The sequence below is a fragment of the Natator depressus genome, chromosome 6 (genome assembly GCF_965152275.1).
Source record: "Natator depressus isolate rNatDep1 chromosome 6, rNatDep2.hap1, whole genome shotgun sequence".
In the NCBI taxonomy this organism is placed as follows: Eukaryota; Metazoa; Chordata; order Testudines; family Cheloniidae; genus Natator; species Natator depressus.
The window spans coordinates 50,464,708-50,487,159 of NC_134239.1; the positions used below are offsets into that span (position 1 = coordinate 50,464,708).

Sequence of the window (22,452 nt, forward strand, 5' to 3'; positions counted from 1 at the left end):
AGATGCTCTTTCCTATGTAGTCTTCTTTGCTATAGGTCACTGATCGGCAAATACAGCAGGGGACAGCCTTATCGTTTGTAGCTAGCATCCGTACCTCTATCTTGCCATGGACTAGTAGAAGATGATCATCTCATGGTAGAGATGCTGACCATAGGCGGTGCCAACCACTCCCCAGCCTATTAGGAAGCAGTGTCAGTAGAATGTGTGGACGAAAGGAGAAGAATACTAAGGCCTAGATTCTCAGCTTTGCTCAGTATTTGCTAGGTGCTGCTGAGGGTGTCAGGAGGTCACAGCTCTGGCTCCCTGTTCCAGAGGCTGGTTCTATGCCTGCTATGCCCTGAGCATAGTGTAAAGCAGTGTTACGGCTGCTAAAAGCACAGCTGCTGTTTATGGCCCCCAGGCCAATGCACCAGCTGAGAATATTTGGACCACAGTAGCACTCTCCGGCCACATTGTCTCTCTTCTTCCATGTCCTCATTATGGTCCTTATTCTTGGATCCCCAGTTCTGTGGCTACAGGGAGATCTGCTAGCTTACTGCCCCCCCCCCAATACCACTGGCTATACCAAAGAAGAGAATATAAATTGTAAAACTGTAAATCTAGGGGTCAGTGACAGCATGTGGTGAATGGTAATAGCTCTGCTGAAAACCATCAGACAGGCAAATGCACCATGCGTCGAGAGCCTTGGACTCACTTAGTTACACTCTAATATTGACGTGGGTTCTTATGTCACTGCCTGAGACTGGAGCACATCTCTTTGGAATATGCCCTTGAGCAGATTGATAAGAATCAGCTGTGCACCAAATAAAGCCAAATGCAGCCATGGTGCAAATAAATAAAATAAATAATACCAATGCAAAAGCAAACTCAAGTCCAAACAGTTGTACATTATTGAAAGAAATAACAACACTCAAACCTTCTGTTGTTTTTATTAAAGCATTCAGGTTCTTACTACACACAACAAATAGTTTATTGATATAATCTAAATTAATAAAATAGTTGAACAACTCTTTAGATTTATATTTGTATAGAAATGATCTGTGGAGCATCTCACCTTCAAACAGTGCTGCTTGAAAACAGCTATTCATCAGAATTTATTGAAAGAATTGTTTGGGGCTAGATGTTGCACTTTTCATTCTCAGGGGAGAGGGGGAGATTTCCATGCAAAAGAACCATTTTCTCTCCTGCACAAAGCTTAAAGCTTTGGAGACTCTGACTGACTCTTCATCTCCTATGTCCTTCCTCATGTCTACATTGGAAACTATTGTCTAAACAGAGTAACTAGAAAAGATGGGAAGAAAAATCAATTGCACAATCCTAGTCTGCGAGTGTCAAAGTCATAATGTCTCTTTACACAACAAGTCGTTACTGCATTTCCAGTTATGAGAATCCATTATCACAATGTATTTGTTCCCCAACTCTCGCCTACATGGCTGATAATGTCAGTTATTGTCAATACGCCTTTGCTAATAGAAGTCAGCCTATTTGCTATTGCTTGTAGTTTAGATTCTATGTAGCACTGTCTGAAAAGGGCCTATGCTGTGATCTTTCCCCTCCCAGTTTAGAGAAAGCACATAGTTTGAGTGATTATCTCCTCATTGCAGCTATGCATTTGTGCCACCCATAAGATACCTCTTGATGACTATGAGGCATGTCCTGGCTATATCATCCCATTTATCTTAGTCCACTCATAGATGTCCTGCTCACACACTATGTCTGAGTTGATGAGGAGGTATCTGTCTCCGACACAAAAATGTTTCTGGCAAGCAGCACATTTGAAGCATTCCAGGTGATATACTTTGTCCTTCACTCGCATAGTCATCTCATAGGCCCGGATTCGCTTGTCACAGGAAGCACAAAGGCCATCTTGGCCAAAGAGTCTAAAACAACAACAACAAAGAGTTATGCAAAGTTTCCTTGGAGAAAAGGCAGGGTAGGGGGAAAGAGAGAGAGAACTGAAACAAAGAAGTGCACAACATCGGCTTTTTGCCACATTTAACATTGCACTGTAAGATATACAGAAGTTTAAACATTTGCTTGACGAAATCCCATGAGCAGGGACACTCAAAACTTTCCAGCATCAGTGGCATCCAGCAGTGGTGACCTGCCAAGAACCCAAGGGCGTCACCTATTTTTTAAAAGAATATACTTGTTTGTTGTGATCAAAGTAAGGGTCTAATTCTGAAAGGCAATGAACAACTTCAATGGGATTTGAACCTCTCTAGATCAGACCATGAATTCAAACCACCCTAATACTTTCTTTCCACTCTTAATACTTGTTTTCACTTGTATCTTTCCTAATCAATCAATAGAAATTACCTGCTGATTGATAAATCTTGCCATTGCTCAGTTTTGTCCCCACTATGCTGCAGGCTATGTTTTAGGATTCTGTAGGGTATCTGAGATTCTTTTAAATTCAAATATCAGAGGGGTAGCTGTGTTAGTCTGTATCCACAAAAACAACGAGGAGTCCAGTGGCCTCTTAAAGGCTAGCAGATTTATTTGGGCATAAGCTTTTGTGGGTTTTTTACCCACGAAAGTTTATGCCCAAATAAATCTGTTAGTCTTTAAGGGGCCACCGGACTTCTCATTGTTTTTAAACTCAAATGTTTCTCTACTCATGAAAGCACTCCTGCTAGGTTTCAGCAGCTGGACTCTGTGACCCTCTAGAAATCCATTTTAGCCTGAAGGATTTTATGATCTGGATTGCTCTTTAAGCCATATTAAGAAACCCTATTGAGACCATAATTATTGGGTTGTCTATTGAAAGGACCCTCTAACGTATGCACAACATGTTTATCCCTCTCAAAAATGCACTACTTTCAGCTGGAACACTATGACCTATTCAGCTGTGTGTCATAATGTAATGTCATCCTCTACTGTAGGCTGCATCTTGCAGAGTTTAAAAACCCTATAATTAATACATAAACAGAAAACATCTTATTATTTTTAATAAGAAAGGGAGAAATTCAGAAATATTATTTGTCTGAAATATTTGCTTGTGTGTTTAAGTTCTCTGCTTTGCTGAATTAATTTTAGAACTAGTGAATCCATTTCCCATATTTTTACTGTGTTTATCATAGGCTGTGCCTGCTTCAAGTAACCTACTAGGTTTGAAAGACAAAAAACCTATTAAGACTCAGATCTCTGAAGGAAAAAGAAATAATTTCTCTTGTCCACCAGGAGATGTCGCTGTTCACTTCTGCCTAATGAAAGTAATACTAATATTTTATAAAGGTTGTGAAATGCTTCATTTCTGAAAACAGGCAGTCTCATTATACAGAAAACACATTAATTTTGTTCCCATGGCCTGTTATTCTTCCATTAAAAAGTTAGTAAATATTTGGCAAGTGCACATGGGACTGGATTAATGTTAGAATGTTTCATATAATGGAGATGTACAGTTTAAGCCATTATTGGGGCCCAACCTCCAGTCTCTAGCAAAACTCCCATTGGAAAAGCTATGGGATAAATTTACTAGGAACTCTACTCTCTCCCCCTCCCAATTACCTACACTCTTAAAGGAAGTTTTGTGTCAGGAATATCAGGTTCAATATAAAACTAGACCCTAAAAAGCTGGGGGGGGGGGAAATGTGGAGTTCCTACTTATTCCATGCCACCAGCTCCTAGAGCACAAAGAATACATTATAACAAATGATGTAGAAGGAGAAATACACTTTAATTGTAATCAAGAACACACAGGTTCTTTGTTATCAAGGTATTGAGAAATAATATATTAAACTTTAACTCATCTGCTTTGTCAAAATTTGTAAGTAGAAAGATGGGCAAGGATCTACTAATGCAAAAATTGTAACAGGTGCTCTTATAGGATCAGATTCAGGAAGACACTAAAGCAAATGCTTAAATCCGTTCTATTCAGGACAATGCTTAGGCATGTGCTTTTAACTTTATGCACATGCTTAAATTACATTGATTTCAAGTTCTCCTGAACTGGGCCATAATTATTATAATAAATGTAAACAGCACCGTGCCTTTCAGCCTGAAGGGTCCTAGAGAACTTTAAAAACTGATACTCAAACCACAGTTATTGCAAGCAAAACACCCCTCTTCCCCAACATTGAGAGTAGCAAAGCAAAACATCTCTTCCCAAGTGGTATTATTGTAGTGTTGAAGAGGGAATTTGGCTAGACACCAGGATACCTTGTTCTTACAAAAGTGGCAGAAGATCTTTCATATGTACTCATCCTTTAGGCCTCAGTTACTATATACATTGCATCAGAAAGGCAACACCTGCAGAAGTATAACTCCTCTAAAACCATGCTGGGGCATTGGCTCATTACTGACTCAGAGGGAAGAGTGACACTTACTGACTCTTCAGCACCTACTCAAGGTGTCCTCATGCAAGTGCTAACACAGCTCAGCTCTGCTTAGCTTCCCAGATCAGCAAGCACACTTAGCAAAAGGTGGTGCAACCACTGTGACTACCCTCAGCATTTATATTTTAGGAATAAATTATTCAGTATAATCTCATCATGGATTCTTGTGCTGCAACATCATTAGGGATCCTAGCTTCATTCTAAATACCTCAATAAATCTGAATTTACAGAAAGCAAGCAAGTTAGGATAGGCTAGTATAGGGTAGGAAGGCTCTGTACCTGAGATAGTCCCTCCTGCAGAGTTTCCTGCCCAGTTTATAGTACAATCGTCTCCCCACCTCTCCAAGCCTGCATCCACATAAGTCACAGCTGAGGCAGTCCTCGTGCCAGTACTGATCGATGGCTTTCAGGAAATAACGGTCCCCAATGTTCTGCTGACAACCTCCACATGTCAGCAGTGAAGGGGGGATTTGGAGCACTTCATCCACTGGTTCCCTGAGAGAATGAAACAATTGTTGGAGAAGGGAAAGCCCTTTAAACTCAACCAAACAAGCAAAAAACCAAACCAGTCGCCTAATTAGAATAGGAATTATTGCCAGATTATTCTCCCATTGAAATCAATGGCAGCCCCCTTCACCTCCTTTTTATCAATGGGAGCAGGAGTAGGCTTTTTTCATTTGTTTTAAAAACAGAACAGCCTAATATTTAGGAAATCACCAAAGGTGGCTAAAACATTGTTAATTCTTTGTTTCTTCTTGTGCAAAGACTGCGGTGCAAACATGACAATCTGTACAACACCGCTAGCTGTTCATTGCAGTAAACACATTTAACATGTTGTAAATGAATTGTCTGTATATGTGTACTACTGCCCTCTACTGAAGAGAATAAAAATGTCCCAACTATAAGTCATAGTCACCACACTGCTATAAAATAAGCAAGATTGTAAAAATGAATAAATACAACAGGCGAGACTCTGGCCCCATGGAATTCAATGGAAGTTTTGCTCTTGACTTCAGTGGTACCAGAATTTCACCCAACCTTACTACAATACTTTTTTCCTCCTGGTCAACGCAACCAAGAGCCTGATTCTGATCTCACTTACACTGGTTTTACACCAGTATAACTGCACTGACTTCAAGGAGTTACTCCTGATTTATACACATGTGGATGAGAGGAGACTCAGGTCCCAAAACTGTATTGTGGTAGTACCTTAAGGGGTTTTTTTGGAGCAAATATTCATCCACAGTATTTTGTTCCTATACCAGTCTGACATCTCATCATTTTTAAACAAGAAAAAGAAGGAATGGATCTACTAATACAGGGGATGAAGCCATAATTTTCTGCAAATACACTTGAAGAAAGTCTCACTGTTGCCTGTTTGCATCACTTTGCAAGTTCTGCCAGAAACACTACTGGCAAAACATTAAAAGAATGACCTATGGGCTTAATCCTGTAAGGTGCTGAGTACCCTGGCCTTGATCCAGCAAAGCATGTAGGGCCTTATGCAATGCTCATTGAAGTCACTGGAAATATGACTCCACTGGATTAGACCCTTAAGCACGTGCTTAACTTTAAGCATGTGACTCGTCACATTGAATTCAACTACTCAGATGCACATGTTTAAGTGCATTCCTGAATCAGAGCCAGAGCCCTCAACAGCTGGTAGAATCTAGCCCAGTATTCTTAAGTACCTTATTCAGTTACCGAAATCACGATCTGTGGACAATTTGCTTTTATTACATGCTGCAACTGGACTGGTGAGGGCAGAATGTAACTACACTGCCAGAAGGAAATCTGGCTGTTTAGCATTTTCAACAGGCCAGGGAAACGAACATTTTTCTGCCACCTTCACTTATTGGAGAAAATAGTTTCCTAGTCAAAAATTACTTTCTTCAGTGTCTGAAAAATGTACAGTGCTCCAGAACTTCCATCCTAACAACTGCAGTTCTTACTTAGGCAAAACTCCCTCTGACTTCACAATTCAGTCATAAGATAGCATCTGCTCTTATGCACTTCCATTTTCACTCTTCACAGTTTATATAGCTGTGTCCTAACATTCTTATGACTTGCAGTCCACACCTGCCAGCCCACTATTGCCAGTAAAATCAATGGGAGTTTCTACATGCAAAGGATCTGACTCTAGAATTTCAAAGCATATACAAGCAGTCCTCAGACTTACGACACAATTGGTTCCTTAAAATTGGGTCGTAAGTCGTAACGTCGTAACTCGGAACCACAATCTACTCCATTGCGGGACTGAGCATCGTAAACTCAAAACCTACAGTCATAAGTCGAATCAGGGTGTCAATGCAGAACCACCGTAAGTGCCGTTTGTTGTAACTCGAACGTCGTAAAGTCAAGGACTGCCTGTACCTCTGTGCCCTGTGCTTTTCATGCCGTGCTACTCATAATACCATCCAAGCACATATATAACTATAAAGGAATGCATGATGTTTCTGTGAGGCTGGCTTGAAAACATCAATGCACTAAACAACACACATAAGCCAAATAATATAAACAGGGCATTATACCCATAGAACAAAGCACTGTGTTTAGGTGCAGTAAATCCTACAGGTCCACATGAATATTTTAGGGATATGAGGAGATAAGGAAGCAGCTTTTCCACAATAAATGCATCCCTTCTTTTGGGAGTTCAGATGTTCACATACATGCACCAATATCAGGAACCATGAGTTAGTTATTTCAAAGCCCAAGTCAGGTACTACAGTCTTACACTCTGGCAGATGATCTCTTGAGCTGCTTTCCAGCCCTGCTGGAACCTATGATTCTATGTTTATTTTTAATAGAATTTCTGTTTCATGCATTTGCTTTTTTATGTGCTTGGATTTCATACCCAGCAGTTATTCACTACAACATAAAGTAGGTAAATAAATAAATAAATATTGCTACTACTTTGTAGTTGAAACCTTTAAAAAAGGTACCTAGAAGGTTAAATTACAATTCCTTAAAAATCAATGGGAAATGAGAAAAATGGTAACAAATGCAAAATGTCTGATATGACATATTAACTGCCTTGGACCATGTGTGAGTTATGTTTTACACGTATTAGATTAGGGCTTCAGAAGACAACATTCTTAATGACTTACAGGAAACAAAGCCCAAATTAATTAAATTTATAGGGGAAATAATATTTTAAGTTTTACATTGAAAACCAGGATTTTACAAGTGTTTTTTTCTCTGTAATATCACAGTGCCTCTGAGACACAGACAAGTGTAATGTGCCTAATGCTGCTCTTGAGATGTACAGCCCTGGAATTCAGTGAAATGACACCACACATTATGGAGCTGAGTTAACACTCCTCTTGCAACTAAGTGCCTGCATGTGCTTGGTGTACGAATGGATGGCTCCAGGAAATCTACTGAAAGAGCCAAATCATAATGCTACCATCAGTTACTGAATTTATGTAACCTCATCCACAAAGGTGGCAAATGAGAACAAATTTCTCCTCCCGTGCCCTCTGTGTATCAATTCTTTATATATTTGTGGTCCATGTACAGAACCCCTACCTCTCACACACCACCATTATAATCTTTTGAAAGTTTCAAACTGTGTAGTATGAAAATGTGGAAGTTGTATACCATCAGATAACAGCTCTGACCTTTCAGTCTAGTCAGCTGGTTAGGCAGATTAAACATGGAGCAGAGACTGAAAATAAGTTAAGCTTTGGAAAGTATTATGCACCCGGTATCTCTGTATTATTCTCATCAGCATCACTGAATCTCAAGAAGTGGGGAGGGGGGAATGCACTGATGCTAAGGGTTGTTAGATTTTTTTCAAACAGGAGGTTTATTCTGGCAGGTTTTTCACAAAACCTGAGAAATCTGAAGAATTTATATTCTTGCTTCAACTCAAAATGGGGAACTGGATGTCTCTGGGCTGGTGCTGCCATCCACATGAGTAGCACACTGATATCCACAGAGGTTGCCTAGTTCAGCACCAGCTCAATGAAATCTACTAAACCTCCCCATTACATTACATGCACCAAAGTGACACACTACCAAATCCACCCAGGTTGTAATATTACAATGGCAGCAGGGTTTGGAAGGGGATGGGGGTTGCTCTGGACTTTGTGGCATGCAGGAATATTATTTTGAAGGTAAAAGCAACCCTAGTATATTTCTGAACCACATTTTACCAGAAAGAGATCTCCAAAGCATCTCCCTAGAACTGGTGCTTACACAAAATAAAAATAAATAAATAATAACAACAAATGACTCTTGAAGCTCATAAAGTCCTTTTCAAGCCCATTTGTTGGAGAAGCTCAATATCCATCAAAACACAGAGAGGGGTTAGGAATGAAAAAAGGCCACTTACTCGGAAGGATCGAGGCTTTTCCTCTCGATGGCTGATGACATTGGCAGGGCTTGTTCCTTTGTAGTGTGTCTGTGGTAGGATCTGCCCCCTCTGCCCCTACAAAGGCTATCTGCTCCTGATGCCTTTTCACCAGCTGAGTTTCCCCTCCACCCCCCAATGACATTCACAGGATTTCCTCCTGCAACACCAAAGAGAGAAAGAAATATGGGCTGTTGCTGCTGCTGGGTTATGTCTCCGCAAAGCTGACCCTTAGGATCTAACCTCCCATCCTTGCAATGCTCCTCCTGTTTGCTGCGTGGCTGGGCAGCCCCAGCTGCTGCTGCTGTTCAGATCACTGATGGAAATAGACTGTCTCCGCTGTCACTGCTGCTTACCCTGGAGTCCCCTTTGCTTTGCTTATGCTTTCTGCCTGGACAGCTCTGTACATGCTCTAGACTGAGATAGGTGCATATGCCGCAGATGCAGAGATCAGCATCATCCTTATTATTATTTAGCTCAGCCCCGAGTCTCTGGTTTCATTTCCTTTTTCCTGATCACGATTCAAATACAATAGAAGGAAATCACACTTAAAGAGACAGCTGCCCATTTCTTAACTGGACTCCTGGGGATTTAGCAATACAAACAGCAGCATCACGACTGAGTTGGCTTCTTAAAGGGCCAGTAGCACCCTCGCTACAGAGTCCGTGCTGGGGAGCTGACTTTGCATTTTCACAACTCAGTGCAATTTAAGATTACGATATAGTTTTGCAGCAAGCGAACAAACAGATATGCAGCCTGAAAACGATCTTCTGGGCGTGTATCAAGTACCCAGTACTATTTTTACTAGCACCTTAACCACATATATTACCAAAAGGACTCTAGGGTAATGGTATCTTTCTCTCTCCCTCTCGCTGTGTGTGTGTTCAGTGCTTTGAGGTCCAAGAATAAAAAGCATTATGTAAGAACTAAATATTACTATTATTCTCTACCTAGCTGTGAGCCAGCTAGGTCCAACTCAGCTAGGTCTCTGTCTCTTTTATTCTATGGTTTGATAGTCATCAGGAATCAGCACAATTGATCCTCACCTAGTTCATGATGGGTAATATAGCAAATGTATACCTTATTGCTGTTTGCTGCTAATTAGCTAGAAAAGCTCTGGAGTGGGAGGTTATTGATCTGTAATTAATCATATAAACACTAGAGATGGGAACCTATGTGACCATTTCAGCTATCTTCCCACCCCTTGGCAGTCTTCACCCATTACTCTCCCTCAAGGCAGGATGGTTCTCTGCAGTGCATCCTGGAGAGGAGTGATTTACACCAGTAAAATTAAACCTACTACTGCAATTATAGCATTTTGCCTTCCTCTGAAGCATTAGGTACTGGGCACTGCTGGAGGCAGGGCACTGGATTAGATGGACCATCTGCTCCAGTAATTGCGATGTAAAAGATCGGAAATAACATATGAGTGAAGAATGAGAGAAATAGTTCACTTATATATTGATTCCCATTTCAGGAATATATTTGGCCTATTTTTATTACCCCAGTCTCATTTTATTAACCCCTTGATCCAGTTCTTTGGTCAATGGGGCAATAACACCACAGAAACATTAAGGGTCTGATCCAAAATCCAGTGAAGTCAGCTGAAAGACTCCTGTGGACTTCAAGGGGGGTTGGATCAGGCCCTAAGAAATCTCTGAAGCCATCTTTGATCATTAGGAAACACCCATCCATTTTATTTAAATATAATGTGTCCAATACACTTTAAACTTACAGTATGATAGTCACATTCATAATCCAACATTTTTAACTAAAGGAAAAAGCACTTAGTCTTCATCCACAGGATGGAATGGTGTGATAAATATTTCATGTCAGATATATTAACTCTATGATCAGGAGCAAAAAGTAAACCTTCCAGAAAGAGAGAATAATTAAACTGCCCGGGACTTTATTAAGATGGCTTGAAGGATTAGTAACTGAATTTTAAGTGGGACCAAGAATAAATGTAAGGACTTGCTTTTTAAAACTTTAATTAAAAAAAAAAAGTAAAACACCAAGGGTTCAATCCTACCAGGAATGGAGCACAGCTATAAGGCCACTGTCTGATCTCCAGTCAGACCAGCTCAGGCCAGGCCTGGAGCTGGCTACTAAACAGAGAAGACTCAGTGAAGTTAATGAGACACCCAACCTGCTTAAAGTGAAGCATGTGCTTAGAGGCTTGGCTGGACTGGGCAAGAGTGCTCAGCACCCTGCAGGACCAAACTGAAAGAAATGTAACATTTTACAATAAATATATTGATCCAAATTCTGGCCTCAGTTAACTTTGTGCAATTACTAGATCCTTAATAAAATGCCAGAGTCAGCAGGGTTGCACAGCAGTAACTGAGCATGGAATTTAGCCCACTGTATCTTCTTATTCTCTACATACTATTGTGCATTTGCACCTGCCTGCATTATGTCCAACTTTGTAGCTTAATTTTTTTTAATAAAGCATGGATTGGTTGTGAAAATAACCTTATCACTGCATGTGTGAAGTAAAATGTTCTAGATGGGATTGCTCTCAAGGACAGTCAATATTCAAAGTTCTAGCTCCAAAACTCTTTTTCTTTTTTTTTTCTTCTAATAAATATTATTTATTTATTTAAAAAACCCACAACAGTGCACATATTTACAGGAAGAGCCTATTGGACACAGTCCAGCCAAGGAGAAAAATCACTCAGCGCAAACCTAACAATGGGTAGACAACTTTTGAAAGAAACATTTAGCGTTCAATCCTGTTAGGAATGTAGCACTGCTGTGAGGCCACTGACATCGGTCAACCACCTCAGGCCAGGCCTGAAGCTGGCCTCCAAGCAGAGAAGGCTCATTGAAGTAAATTGGACACCTACTGTGCTTAAAGTTAAGCACCTGCTTAAAGGTTTTGCTGGACTAGGCAGGAGTACTCAGCACCCTGCAGGATCAAACCTTTAACCAATAAGAACCTCTCCCATCTGGAAATGGCTGAACAAGGTTCAAAGCATCTGGTTAATTAGGCTAAGAAGCTGAAGCGGGCTGTATATGCATTTTAGGTACAGGGTTTGACTCAGGCTTTCAAGATCCTGGGCAAAATGCCTAAAGAAGGTGATATGCTCAGTTGCTTAAGTAGACAGCCTGTGAAAGTGCTGATGGTGTTACATGATTCTTCCAGATACCACCTATGTGCAAGTCTGAGGAAAAGCATGATGACCACCAGAAGAAGAAGCAAAAAGAAAAGGAGTACTTGTGGCACCTTAGAGACTAACCAATTTATTTGAGCATAAGCTTTTGTGAGCTACAGCTCACGATGCATCCGATGAAGTGAGCTGTAGCTCACGAAAGCTTATGCTCAAATAAATTGGTTAGTCTCTAAGGTGCCACAAGTACTCCTTTTCTTTTTGCGAATACAGACTAACACAGCTGTTACTCTGAAACCAGAAGAAGAAGCTCTCTCAATCTCCCTATTCTCCATGGAGATAAGATGCCAGCAGGAGGTAGGGTGGAGAGAACTGGATACACAGGAAAAAGCAGATCACTTCGCTGGTGTGGAAGATAACAAATGTTCGTTTCACTGTGCTTAGTGAGAGAGTGCTGCTTGAACTCAATCTAGTTAAACAAACAGTAATCAGGAAATACTGCATGAGGATTAAAGTTGTCATGGTACCTTAAATAGGCTGCACCACAAAGACACAAGGTAACATTAGGCTCCATATGGCAGGTGCAATTTCAAACCAAACCAAAAGAAGGTCACTTTGCAGGCAGCACAGTGGCTGAAGACAAAGACAAACTGTCAGGAAGAAGTATCCTGCATTGGTGGGCATGCACCAGACTGCAGGATTTGTCTGAGTGGAATTTCCATGAACAGTGCTTAATTTGGGCCAGGGCTTGCCAGGGCTGAGCCCCAGCACCTCTAGGCTTGGCAGTTCATAGTCCTGGCACCTATGGGCTTGCTGCATCAGTTATGAAAGTAAAAATATTGCTTGAGTCCTGGCACCTCTTTCATTACAAATTAAGCACAGCCCATAAGCATCTAAAATAAGTGCCTTCCCCTAAACTTTCAGTGGCTGGATTCAACACCAAATCCCAGTGGATTAACTGACTGAAAGCTGAGTAAGGAAGTTCTCACCATCCTAATTAAGAACTGGTTTTCTAGCAGCTCTATTAGGGTGAGGAAAATGCACATAGCAAAGTAATGGATTTTGTGAGACAACTCAGTTTTTCCTGACCAGGTTTGTAGACAATAGATACTGATTCTGATGAGAAGGACAGTATTCTAGTGGGCAGAGCAAGAGACTGGGAATCAGGATGGGCTTTTTGCACCATTTGGGCAAGTCATTTAACTAATTGTGCCTCAGTTTCCCCATCTGTAAAATGCTTATCTCCCTCAATGGAATGCAAGTTTAATTAATTCATTTTTCTCTCCTTATGAGGAATGCTACAAAAGTACAGAGTGCTATTAATTGCTAGAGCCTGCAGTGCCTATGTTTCCTGCATGGGGACTAAAAGACAAGTATTATTTGTAGTGTAATCTTTTCTTGTCATTGTACCTTTCTCCAGGAGGCCATGTTTTCCAGTGGTGTTTACCACAGCTTTTCATAATCATGGACCACTTGGAAATCATGAGCAATGAGTGTTGGTTTCAATTAACTTTCATTAAGATGGATGATCCTGTAGACTTGCTCTTGAAGCAAGGCCTAGATCAAATCCAACGTTGCTGATTGTATTTATCATGCAGAACATGTGCACTAAAGGGCTGTGAATAAATTGGCTGGCTATGTCAGCATATTTCTCAATGAGAGCATTTTATATAATGTTTCACAGCTCCTATGGAAAGTGTCATCCAAGCAAAGAGCTAAATTAGTGCATTTCCAAAGAACTGCACCCCCGTTGGAATCTGGGGAGCCGTCATTATCCTTGCTTTTGATCTCTCCTTATGCGAGGACTCCCTCTTGTACTAACAGAGCTCAGTCCAGCCAGACCTTAGCATTATTTTAAGGCTGACTATAGCTGAGCATTTCCCATAGATTGCATTGATAATGTGGAACCATTTCATATCACACCTGTTTATAGACACAAAGGCCAAGAACTAATTTTGTTTCTTTCAACTATAATGGATGAAAATCATTTTGCTTTTTACCTTAAAGTGCAATTAATGAACCATTAACACAAGAATAGAATCTCATTGACTGTGTGGTGGGTTAGTTGCTAGCCCTCCAGCTATTAGGCCAGAAAGGTTTGGAATCAAAACCATGTCTAGTGGTTAGAGCAAGACTCCAGGCTTTTATTCTTGATTCTGCCACTGTTTCACAATGTGACCTTCGGCAAATCGCCTCACCTTTTGTGCCTCAGTTTCCCCATCTGCAAAGGGGGGAATAAGGGCTTGTATATGTGGTGAGTTATTGAGTGGCAAGCCAGGATCTAAATCTACCACACAGCAGCTTGCTACACAGTAATTCACTGTATGGACATTGCTACAACTCACTGAAAGTTCCGGACTTCAGTTTAGCATGTGCGGAAAGCTTGTGCACTATAGGTTTACACCCTGGCTTGCTGTGCAGTAATTCACCATGTAGAGAACTCCTTAGATGTATCTGCTTCACATGCGCTGTGTGATAATGATTGTACGGTCCTTGCAGATGCATGGATGAAGGTCCTATAAAAGTGTAAAGCTGCCACTACGGTGCAAGCTGCCGTGTGAGAAGTGCAAGCCTTCTGCTAGGAGATTTAACTGAGGTACTTTGTGTCCACCTGTAGTGTCAATTAAAGAACTCAGTTTACTTTATGAAAACTATATGTGACCTACTGCTGAACACATATTGGCAACTCCATTACAGTACTATCCCATTACATTGCAAAGTGCTGATTTGGGATACCTCAAAGGTGAAAGGCAACATACAAAAACATATTCTTTTCCTTTTTTCATTTGCTACCTTTTCAAGGATCTGGAAAGCTCTTTTATCCAATAACTTTGTCTATGTGCACTGCATCTTTCAAAGTGCTGTTTCTTTTATATGCAGGACTCTACACCTTTAAAAAGAGCTAGCTGCTATCATTCTTTTTAAGTTTTCTAGGGATGGAGATGGTGATAGGATGTTAGGGAGGTTTCTCTGAGTGAGGAGAGCAGGATCTAGCCCTAATGGCTTTTGAAACTCTTGGTAAATCATGTATTCAGAGGACTTGAAAAGTCCTGGCCAAGGACACACTTGTCTTTTTTTCAGGATCAACCTTTTCCTTCAACTGAAGAAAACAATGAAGTCTGCAGTTTGGGTGAGGATTGCCCTGGGATTGTGGAGTCTAGACTTTCAGATAAGATGATAAAGTGCAGAAAGAAGATCTAGTGACTAAATGTTTTGCCTTATTTCTTTCAACAGGTAACAAAGATGAAATCAGCCTGCTTTTACAGCCAAGAGAAAGCTTCCATGGCAGGTCACACCATTGATGATGAAAATTAAGTTATAGGCAGCTGGATGAAAGGATGTTTCACTGGAGAAATGTGTAAAGGGTTTTTTTTTTCCCCTCTCTTCCTCCCTCTTTTTTTATTGATTTCTCTCGCTCCCATCAAGACTTTGCTGCCTTGCGCACAAGCACAATCCAATTACGTAAGCGCCTTTCTCCACAAGGCTATTGCTCTTCGAAGTCATCCTTTCAAGTAATTTGCACTTTTCCTGTGGTAAGTACTTTCACTCACTCTCTCATGTGCCAATGCCCAGGCACGTGAGTCACAGGGTATGGCTACACTGCAATCAAGAGGTCTGATAGCAGCACTTGTAGACATACATGAGCTAGCTTTGATCTAGCCCCTGTGGGTACATACAGACTCTTGCATACAATTACACCATTAGGGTGTGGACGGAGAGGAGCACTTTCTGGCTAATGGGCACAAAGCTCTTATTTTAGTATTAAGGGTCTGATCCTAAGCCTATTGGAGTCAAGGGATAGATACCCATGGACTACATGGGCTTGGAATCAAGCCCTAAAAGAATTATTGCCCTTAGAAAATGACCACTAAGTGTGAATACAAAATAGTTGGTCTCTCCTAGGTGGAAGGCCCAAGGGAATTATTGGGCAACAAGAAAGTCTGTAGTTCAGTGTCCCCAGGGAAGACTCTGTCTATTATAATGATCATCTTTAGTACTTATATGGTGGTTTTCATCTTCCAATTGCATTACAAACAATAGCATAATTTGTGTGCAAGTAGCCTACATGGTTTCACATTGCTATTTGCCAGGCTGTTTAGTAAAAAGACAAATTTGTAAGATTATCCCTGGCATTAGCTGGCACACACAGTGCCCAGTGCATCCATTAGTAGATGGAGTCTCCTGGTAGACGCAGTTGCCTTGGCATCACTATTAGATGCATTAATCCTGGCACCACCTGACAATATACACCATTATCTCTAACATCACCTAGGACTTACATTAACCTTGTTGTCACCTCCCGTAGGGTTTCCATTCTTATTTTTAATTACTTGTGAGCACTTAAATACCGTGGTGATGGGTGCCATAGCACAGAGCTGCAGATAGATTAGGTACATAGCAGCACTAATCTCATCACCACCAGATCTACATGGGCATCTGGTATCACAAGGAGGCTGTATGGCCTAGTGGCTAGAACATAGTGGGTAGAAAACCTGGGTTCTATTCCTGGTGATGCCACTGGCCTGCTGAGTGACTTGGGCCAAGTCACTTCCCCTCTGTGTGTCTCGGTTTCCCGATCTGTACAGTGGGGGTAATGATACCGACCTCCTTTGTGAAGCTCTTTGAGATCTATTGATGAAAAGTGCTAAATAAGAACTAACTATTATTATTGAGGGGTCTCTGAAGAGTAGCATAGGTGAGTGCCCTGCCGGTAACACAAACAGCAGCACAGAGAAACAAAGTTCACATCTTGGAGCTCACCATTTGCACCGTTCCTTAATCTCCCAAGCCCTGTCACTCTCCCTCCATAGTCCCTATATATATATTCACACACTATCCATCTAACCCCTTGTTATGCTGCACCCCCTGGTGCAGCTTTATCTTCAGGCCACTGCACTGTAGCCCTTTATCCTCACCCGCACACTTTATCCCACAAGCCTACTTTCAACTGATCTTGTAACACTTCTTAACAGGACAGAAATCTCCTCCCTGGGGAATGTGTGATGCATCATTTGAGTTATTTTTTGTACATAACGAGGTTGTGTTGCAGGCATTCCAGTCACCTAATTATTATCCTTGACCTTGGGAAAAAAAATCTGAGTGCATTTAACAACAACCCCAGTGAGCTGAGGCAGCTTTGCAATTACGTTGCATAATGTTGTCATGCAAAGGAGGTTGCCAGGGAGATAATGGTAAACACCAGCCTCAGTTCTGTTGGAAAAATAATTGGAGTCATCTCCCTTTGTGGCTGGTGCAGAGGAGCAAATTGGATGGGTAAATTTTCAGTTACTGTAGACATCAGCAGCAACACCGCACTTCACCATTGACCAGATCATTAGTCCCCTTTAAATGCTATGGCCATAAATTGTCTGGCTTCCCCTCAGTACACACAAGAGTGCATGTAAGCATCATTGCAGTGTGAAGCCTGAAAGCTGACTGCACTATAACCTTTATTTTTTTTCATGCTGTTATTACATCTCCTCTGATTATTTACAATGGTCCTATCAAACTGCTGCATTTGCCAGTGAATCCATCACTTCTGACAACTCCACAGATAATATAATCCTGGTAGTCTTGTAAATAAGGGGCTAAATTCTCCTGTCAGTTACACTGGTCCAATCCCATTGCCTTCACAGGGGTCACACAGAGTAATCAAGTGAAGAATTCAGCTTCTGGCAATTCCCTGTTATTCTACCTCCTTGCTTTCTGCACTAATTGCTGCTATACAACATCTGTTTCATCTCAAAAGGGCCTCTACAGCGGTTGTCGGTACCACCTCTGCTTTGCTAGCATATAAAGATGCTTAAATGAATGTAGAAGAGCTGGGATGCTTTGAGGCTCTCTGGCAGGATTGTTAGGTACTTTCCTCCCCATTCTTGGTCACCAAACAGTATCTGTATTTGTTCCTCCTCCGCCCTCCCCATTATTCATAGAAGTGCTCCCTTGAAATGTGTTGTTTTCTGAATGGACATTGTAGCACTGGAAAGTCTGGTTAGCATGGGGCAGTTATGAGGGAGGTAGTTTCAGGGCTGATGTGAGTTATACAGCTATATCCAGAGGTGCCCACAGATATTTCAGCAAGTATTTCGGTTCTTGCCTATGTTTCAATCAGACACCTCACTCTGCAATGAATTAGGGTCTGAACATTCCCGGCTAAATTCTGCTCTCAGTGACACCCATGAAATCCCGTGGTAACAAAGCACCAAATCTGGCCCGAACAGATATAGACTTTAAGGCCAGAAGGGACCATCATGATCATCTAGTCTGATCTCCTGCATATTGAAGCCCATAGAACCAGGGCCAGCTCCAGGCACCAGCTTTCCAAGCAGGTGCTTGAGGCGGCAATTAGAATGGGGCAGCAGTCTGTGTCCCATGGCGGCAATTAGGCAGCAGCTCCGCCACTTTTCCCGCCGCAGCGGCTTTTGGGCGGCAGCTCCGCCGCTGTTGTGGTGGCGGCAATTCGGCGGTGACTGCTTGGGGTGGCAAAACTGGTAGAGCCGCCCCTGCACAGGACCTCACCCATCCACTCGTGTAATAGACGCCTAACCGCTGGCTGAGTTACTGAAGTCTGCAAATCATGATTTAAAGACCTCAAGTTACAGAGAACCCACCAAGTTTAAACTTGCAAGTGACCCATGCCCCTTGCTGTAGAGGAAGGCAAAAAGCCCCCGGGGTCTCTGCCAATCTGAGCCAGGGGAAAATTCCTTCCCGACCCCATATATGGCAATCCATTAGACCCTGAGCATGTGGACAAGACCCAGCAGCCAAATACCTCAGTTGACTAGTAACTCAGTAAACATTCATTCAGCATCCCCTTGGTGTTTCCAACTCTTCTTTCCTGGGGCTTTTAAAGGTTTTCCCTTGTTCTACGTGGAAAGCCCCTTGCAGCCCCTTGTTTGCCATTGGAGCTTAGGCAGAATGTGTGGACCAGCAGTGGCCTTCCTGGTGGTTTGCAAACTGACCCATGCACTGTAGGCTTGGGCTGTTGGGAGGTGAGGTCTTTCTCTGACAGAATAAAGAAGTCAGAGAACAATCGAGCTATGCCATTGGGTTCACATCTCCACCCCTGCCTGATTGCTCCTGTGGCTCCCATCCCCCAGCCTGGCTAAAAGCTCCAGGTCCTATTTCCAGGACCCCTTTTCTCACTGAGCAATCAGACTGTCAGTTGGCGCTGATTCTGGGTGTTACTGATTCCGGTCAAGCCTCTTGTTCTCTACCGTGGCTGTCCATTAGCTGCTTATACCTTTGGCATTAACAAACTCTCTCCTGGCCATGCAATGCAGGCCCTGCCACATTATACATGCACCAAGCATTGCAGTATTGCTGTTCTTTCCCTACCCCTTCTCAATAGATCTCTCTTGATGTCAGACACACTTGTTGGCGCACACACATCTTTTATAGCTGTTCTCTCCTGGCCCCCTCTACCATCCAATTAGAAGGCTGTCAGCGACAAAGCCATCACTCCTCCCGCAGCTCCTGACAACACTGGGCACTGCTGTACTGCTGCAGAAGATTAAAGGAGCCTTTCCTTTGTATTATTATCCAGTGGCTGTGTGCTCGCCAGAATCCAATTTCTCTTCTCAATGCATGTGTGTATGGAGCAACTAATGTTCTCCTTAAGAATCCTGTTTTCATCTTTATTAGAAAGAACAAGAACACCAAAAACCAGAGCTGTCTAATAAACATTTCCCCGCTATTTTCTTTTTACCAAGCCTCAAGAGAACTGCAGACCTTGACAGTTACAGGGTTGAGGGAGTGGAGGTGCTTTCTAATGGTTATAACAGGGGACTGGAATCAGGAATCCCAGGTTCTTTTTAAAGATTCATTTAAAAATAATGGTGATTCTATTTCCTATTCGGTGATTGCTCTTTACCTTGGAAGTGCTCTGCAACTGAGAAACAAATGGATGTGGAATTCTTTCACCTCTAGATCACTGATTCAAATCTGCTCTAGGCTGGTAGTAACTGAAAGTCATTGTACTCTGAAGACTGTTCAACAACCTATGTGGTGAATGACAGTCCTGTATATTAACTTTACCACTCAGCATAAAGATTACTGGGTAATACAAAAGAAAAGTTGCTTTAACCTTCTGCAGCAGTACAGAGGTGCCCAGATTTGTCAGGAGCTGCAAAAGGAGTGATAGTCTCAGTGCCTAGATCTCAATGGCATTCCAGGAGTTCTACTGTGAGCAGAGTTAAGCCCATTAACTTTCAAACTATGGATTGCATTAAACAGTAAATGTGATGGATGGAATATGTAGGGTTGAGATGCAGTGTAAATTATCAACAAATGTTGTATAACCCCCAAGAAGGGAAACTAGCAATGTACAAACTAGCTTCAAAACAACCCCTCTGTTAATTCGTTTAGTGTCAAATACTGCACTCAGTTACACTGATGTAAATTTGGAATAATTCCACTGGTACTGCAGTGTGAAGCCAGTGGAGTTACACTAGTACCACTGTCAATATCTGATCCATACAGAGTTAAAGATAAAGGCCCTTTAGAATTCCTGATCCCGCTATCCAAAATGAAATGCAAGATCAGGGTACTCTTTGAAACTGATAGAAATCGCTCTGTTAGATCTCTCTCTCTCGATCCCGCTCGATCTCTCTCCCCTCTCTTTTAATCAAATCATTGCACTGTAATCAGCTCCGATTCTAAGTCTCTATCTGTAAGGAACAGTGTGAGCTTAGAAAATAAAATGATTTAACAAGTTGTTTCCTTCCTCATTTCTGCCCCGATTGAGTTTATTTCACAATTTCTCCTTCTCATATGACTGTTGTTCTGCAGCCAGGAAGCCAGTAGGTCATTAATGTCACCTTAGTGTGACACCTTGGCAGAAAGATATTTATTAGGGAATCACTATGTTTGGATTTTCCATTTCAGAGTCAGAGATGTCTTCAATGCCTTCTTATTTTCTGAATTCCTAGTCCCATTAACTCTTACTTACTATATTAGGGAACATATGTTTTGCACCAAAGCCTGTGTCCTCAAATAGGATGTAACCAATATGCAGCCATCTGATGCACACAGCAGTAGTAGATATAGCTAAAATGAGCTTTTGGGGGAAATACATCTTTGTTTCCTTTCTAAGATAAATATTGCAGAAATTACATTCTTTCAGCTTACAAATTAATGTTCTGTACGAAGAGTGGATTTCTTTTGGTCACTTTCAGATGATGTAAAGAAAAATGCTAGGAATGCTAAAGCCATAATCCTTCTATTCCTTTTGGCTACACTGTTTTGATAAAAAATTATTGCAGAATCCTCTTGATTTATAATCAGTATGAGATAAATGTAAACAGGGTATTTGATTCTGAACGAATATGTTTTTCTATTAATATTTGTTCTGAGGATTTTCTGAAGATTTTTACAAGACAAAAAGCACAGTAATTAAACAGCAGATGGCCTGGAACTGGGAAAAATATTTACAAGCTGGGATATTTTCCCTGATATGTTTTGTTCTCAACATAGTTGTGAACAATTTAACTGTTTTCATTCTCGACAACATAATTCCCAAGCATTTTCCTGCCCACCATAGTAGGAATGATTGAGGGCAGCAAGAGAATAGTCATTATTTAGCCCTGGAAAATACATTGTTAATTCCAAAGCAGGAGACCTGGGATTGGCCCACTTTCTTCGGCGACACAGAGCAAGGACTCTCCATTGGGATCTGATCGGAGTCTTCTGCATTGTTGCTTTCCCATGAGTTGACGGTCCTTGGTGGACTTCACCCCTCCCTATTCAAACAACCTTCTTGTCTCAGTTTCTGTGTCTCTTTTACCCCAGAAAACTGATCCTATTTTTTTCCTCTGTGTTCTTGTGAATTAACCGAACCACTAAAGCATAAATTTCTGCATGGAAAAAAATTCCTCTGCCCAGGAAAAGGGCATCATTGTATTTTTATATTTATGTCTACTTCAAGTGGACTTCCCGTCAACAACGCCCTAGAGGAAATAAACCAAAATCTGTTACGCATCAGTCTCTGTACTAAGTACTTTGCATTCCATAGCTAATAATAGGTAATGATTTTCAATTGACAACTTACTTCCTCCCAAGTGTCATTTATAGACAATGTCAAGGAGAAAACTGTCAGGGACAGAATCATGTTTGAGAATGCAGCTGGCCTGACTTGACTTCCTGTATGGCTGGCTTCCTGTAGACCCCCAACTGCAAACAGCACATTGATAGGCTAGCTTTGTACAGATGGCTTCCTGTGATAGCTCTTCCTGGTCACCACAGCCTGCTGGATACAGACAAATGTACATCAGCAGTGAGCATTTTATATTTGTAAAACATTTGCATATTTGTCCTCAAGTTGCGGTGACCCTGGTGCAGTTATTCACGCGTGGAACTTTCTGTTCAATCTACTTAGAAAATTGTTCATTGAAATATTTATTCTGTACTTCTCTAATTCCAGCCAGCTGAGTAGCTCAAAGGGGTTTGCAGACAATTATGAATTAAGACTCATAGCATCCAGCTGAGGTAGGTAAATAGCCTTCCAACCATTTCACAAAAAAGTAAATTGAGACACAAAGAGGTTAAGTGACTTGCTCAAGGTCATAGAGTGAGCTGCAAAAAAGGACTTATGATTTGTGACTCGTGGTCCGAAGCTCTACCCACTTCTTCGCTGCTCTATGAATTCCTT

The 22,452-nt window shown here is 41.5% G+C and overlaps 1 protein-coding gene across 1 annotated transcript; it reads right to left on the reverse strand.

Annotated features, from left to right (window-relative positions):
* Positions 1 to 921: 921 nt before the first annotated feature.
* Positions 922 to 8,979, reverse strand: LMO2 (LIM domain only 2). Its single transcript, XM_074956987.1, has 3 exons — positions 8,674 to 8,979; positions 4,617 to 4,832; positions 922 to 1,880 (listed from the first exon to the last, which is right to left on the reverse strand). Exons 1-3 carry the CDS (start codon positions 8,712 to 8,714, stop codon positions 1,661 to 1,663), a joined length of 477 nt encoding a protein of 158 aa, XP_074813088.1. The 5' UTR covers positions 8,715 to 8,979; the 3' UTR covers positions 922 to 1,660.
* Positions 8,980 to 22,452: the final 13,473 nt, after the last annotated feature.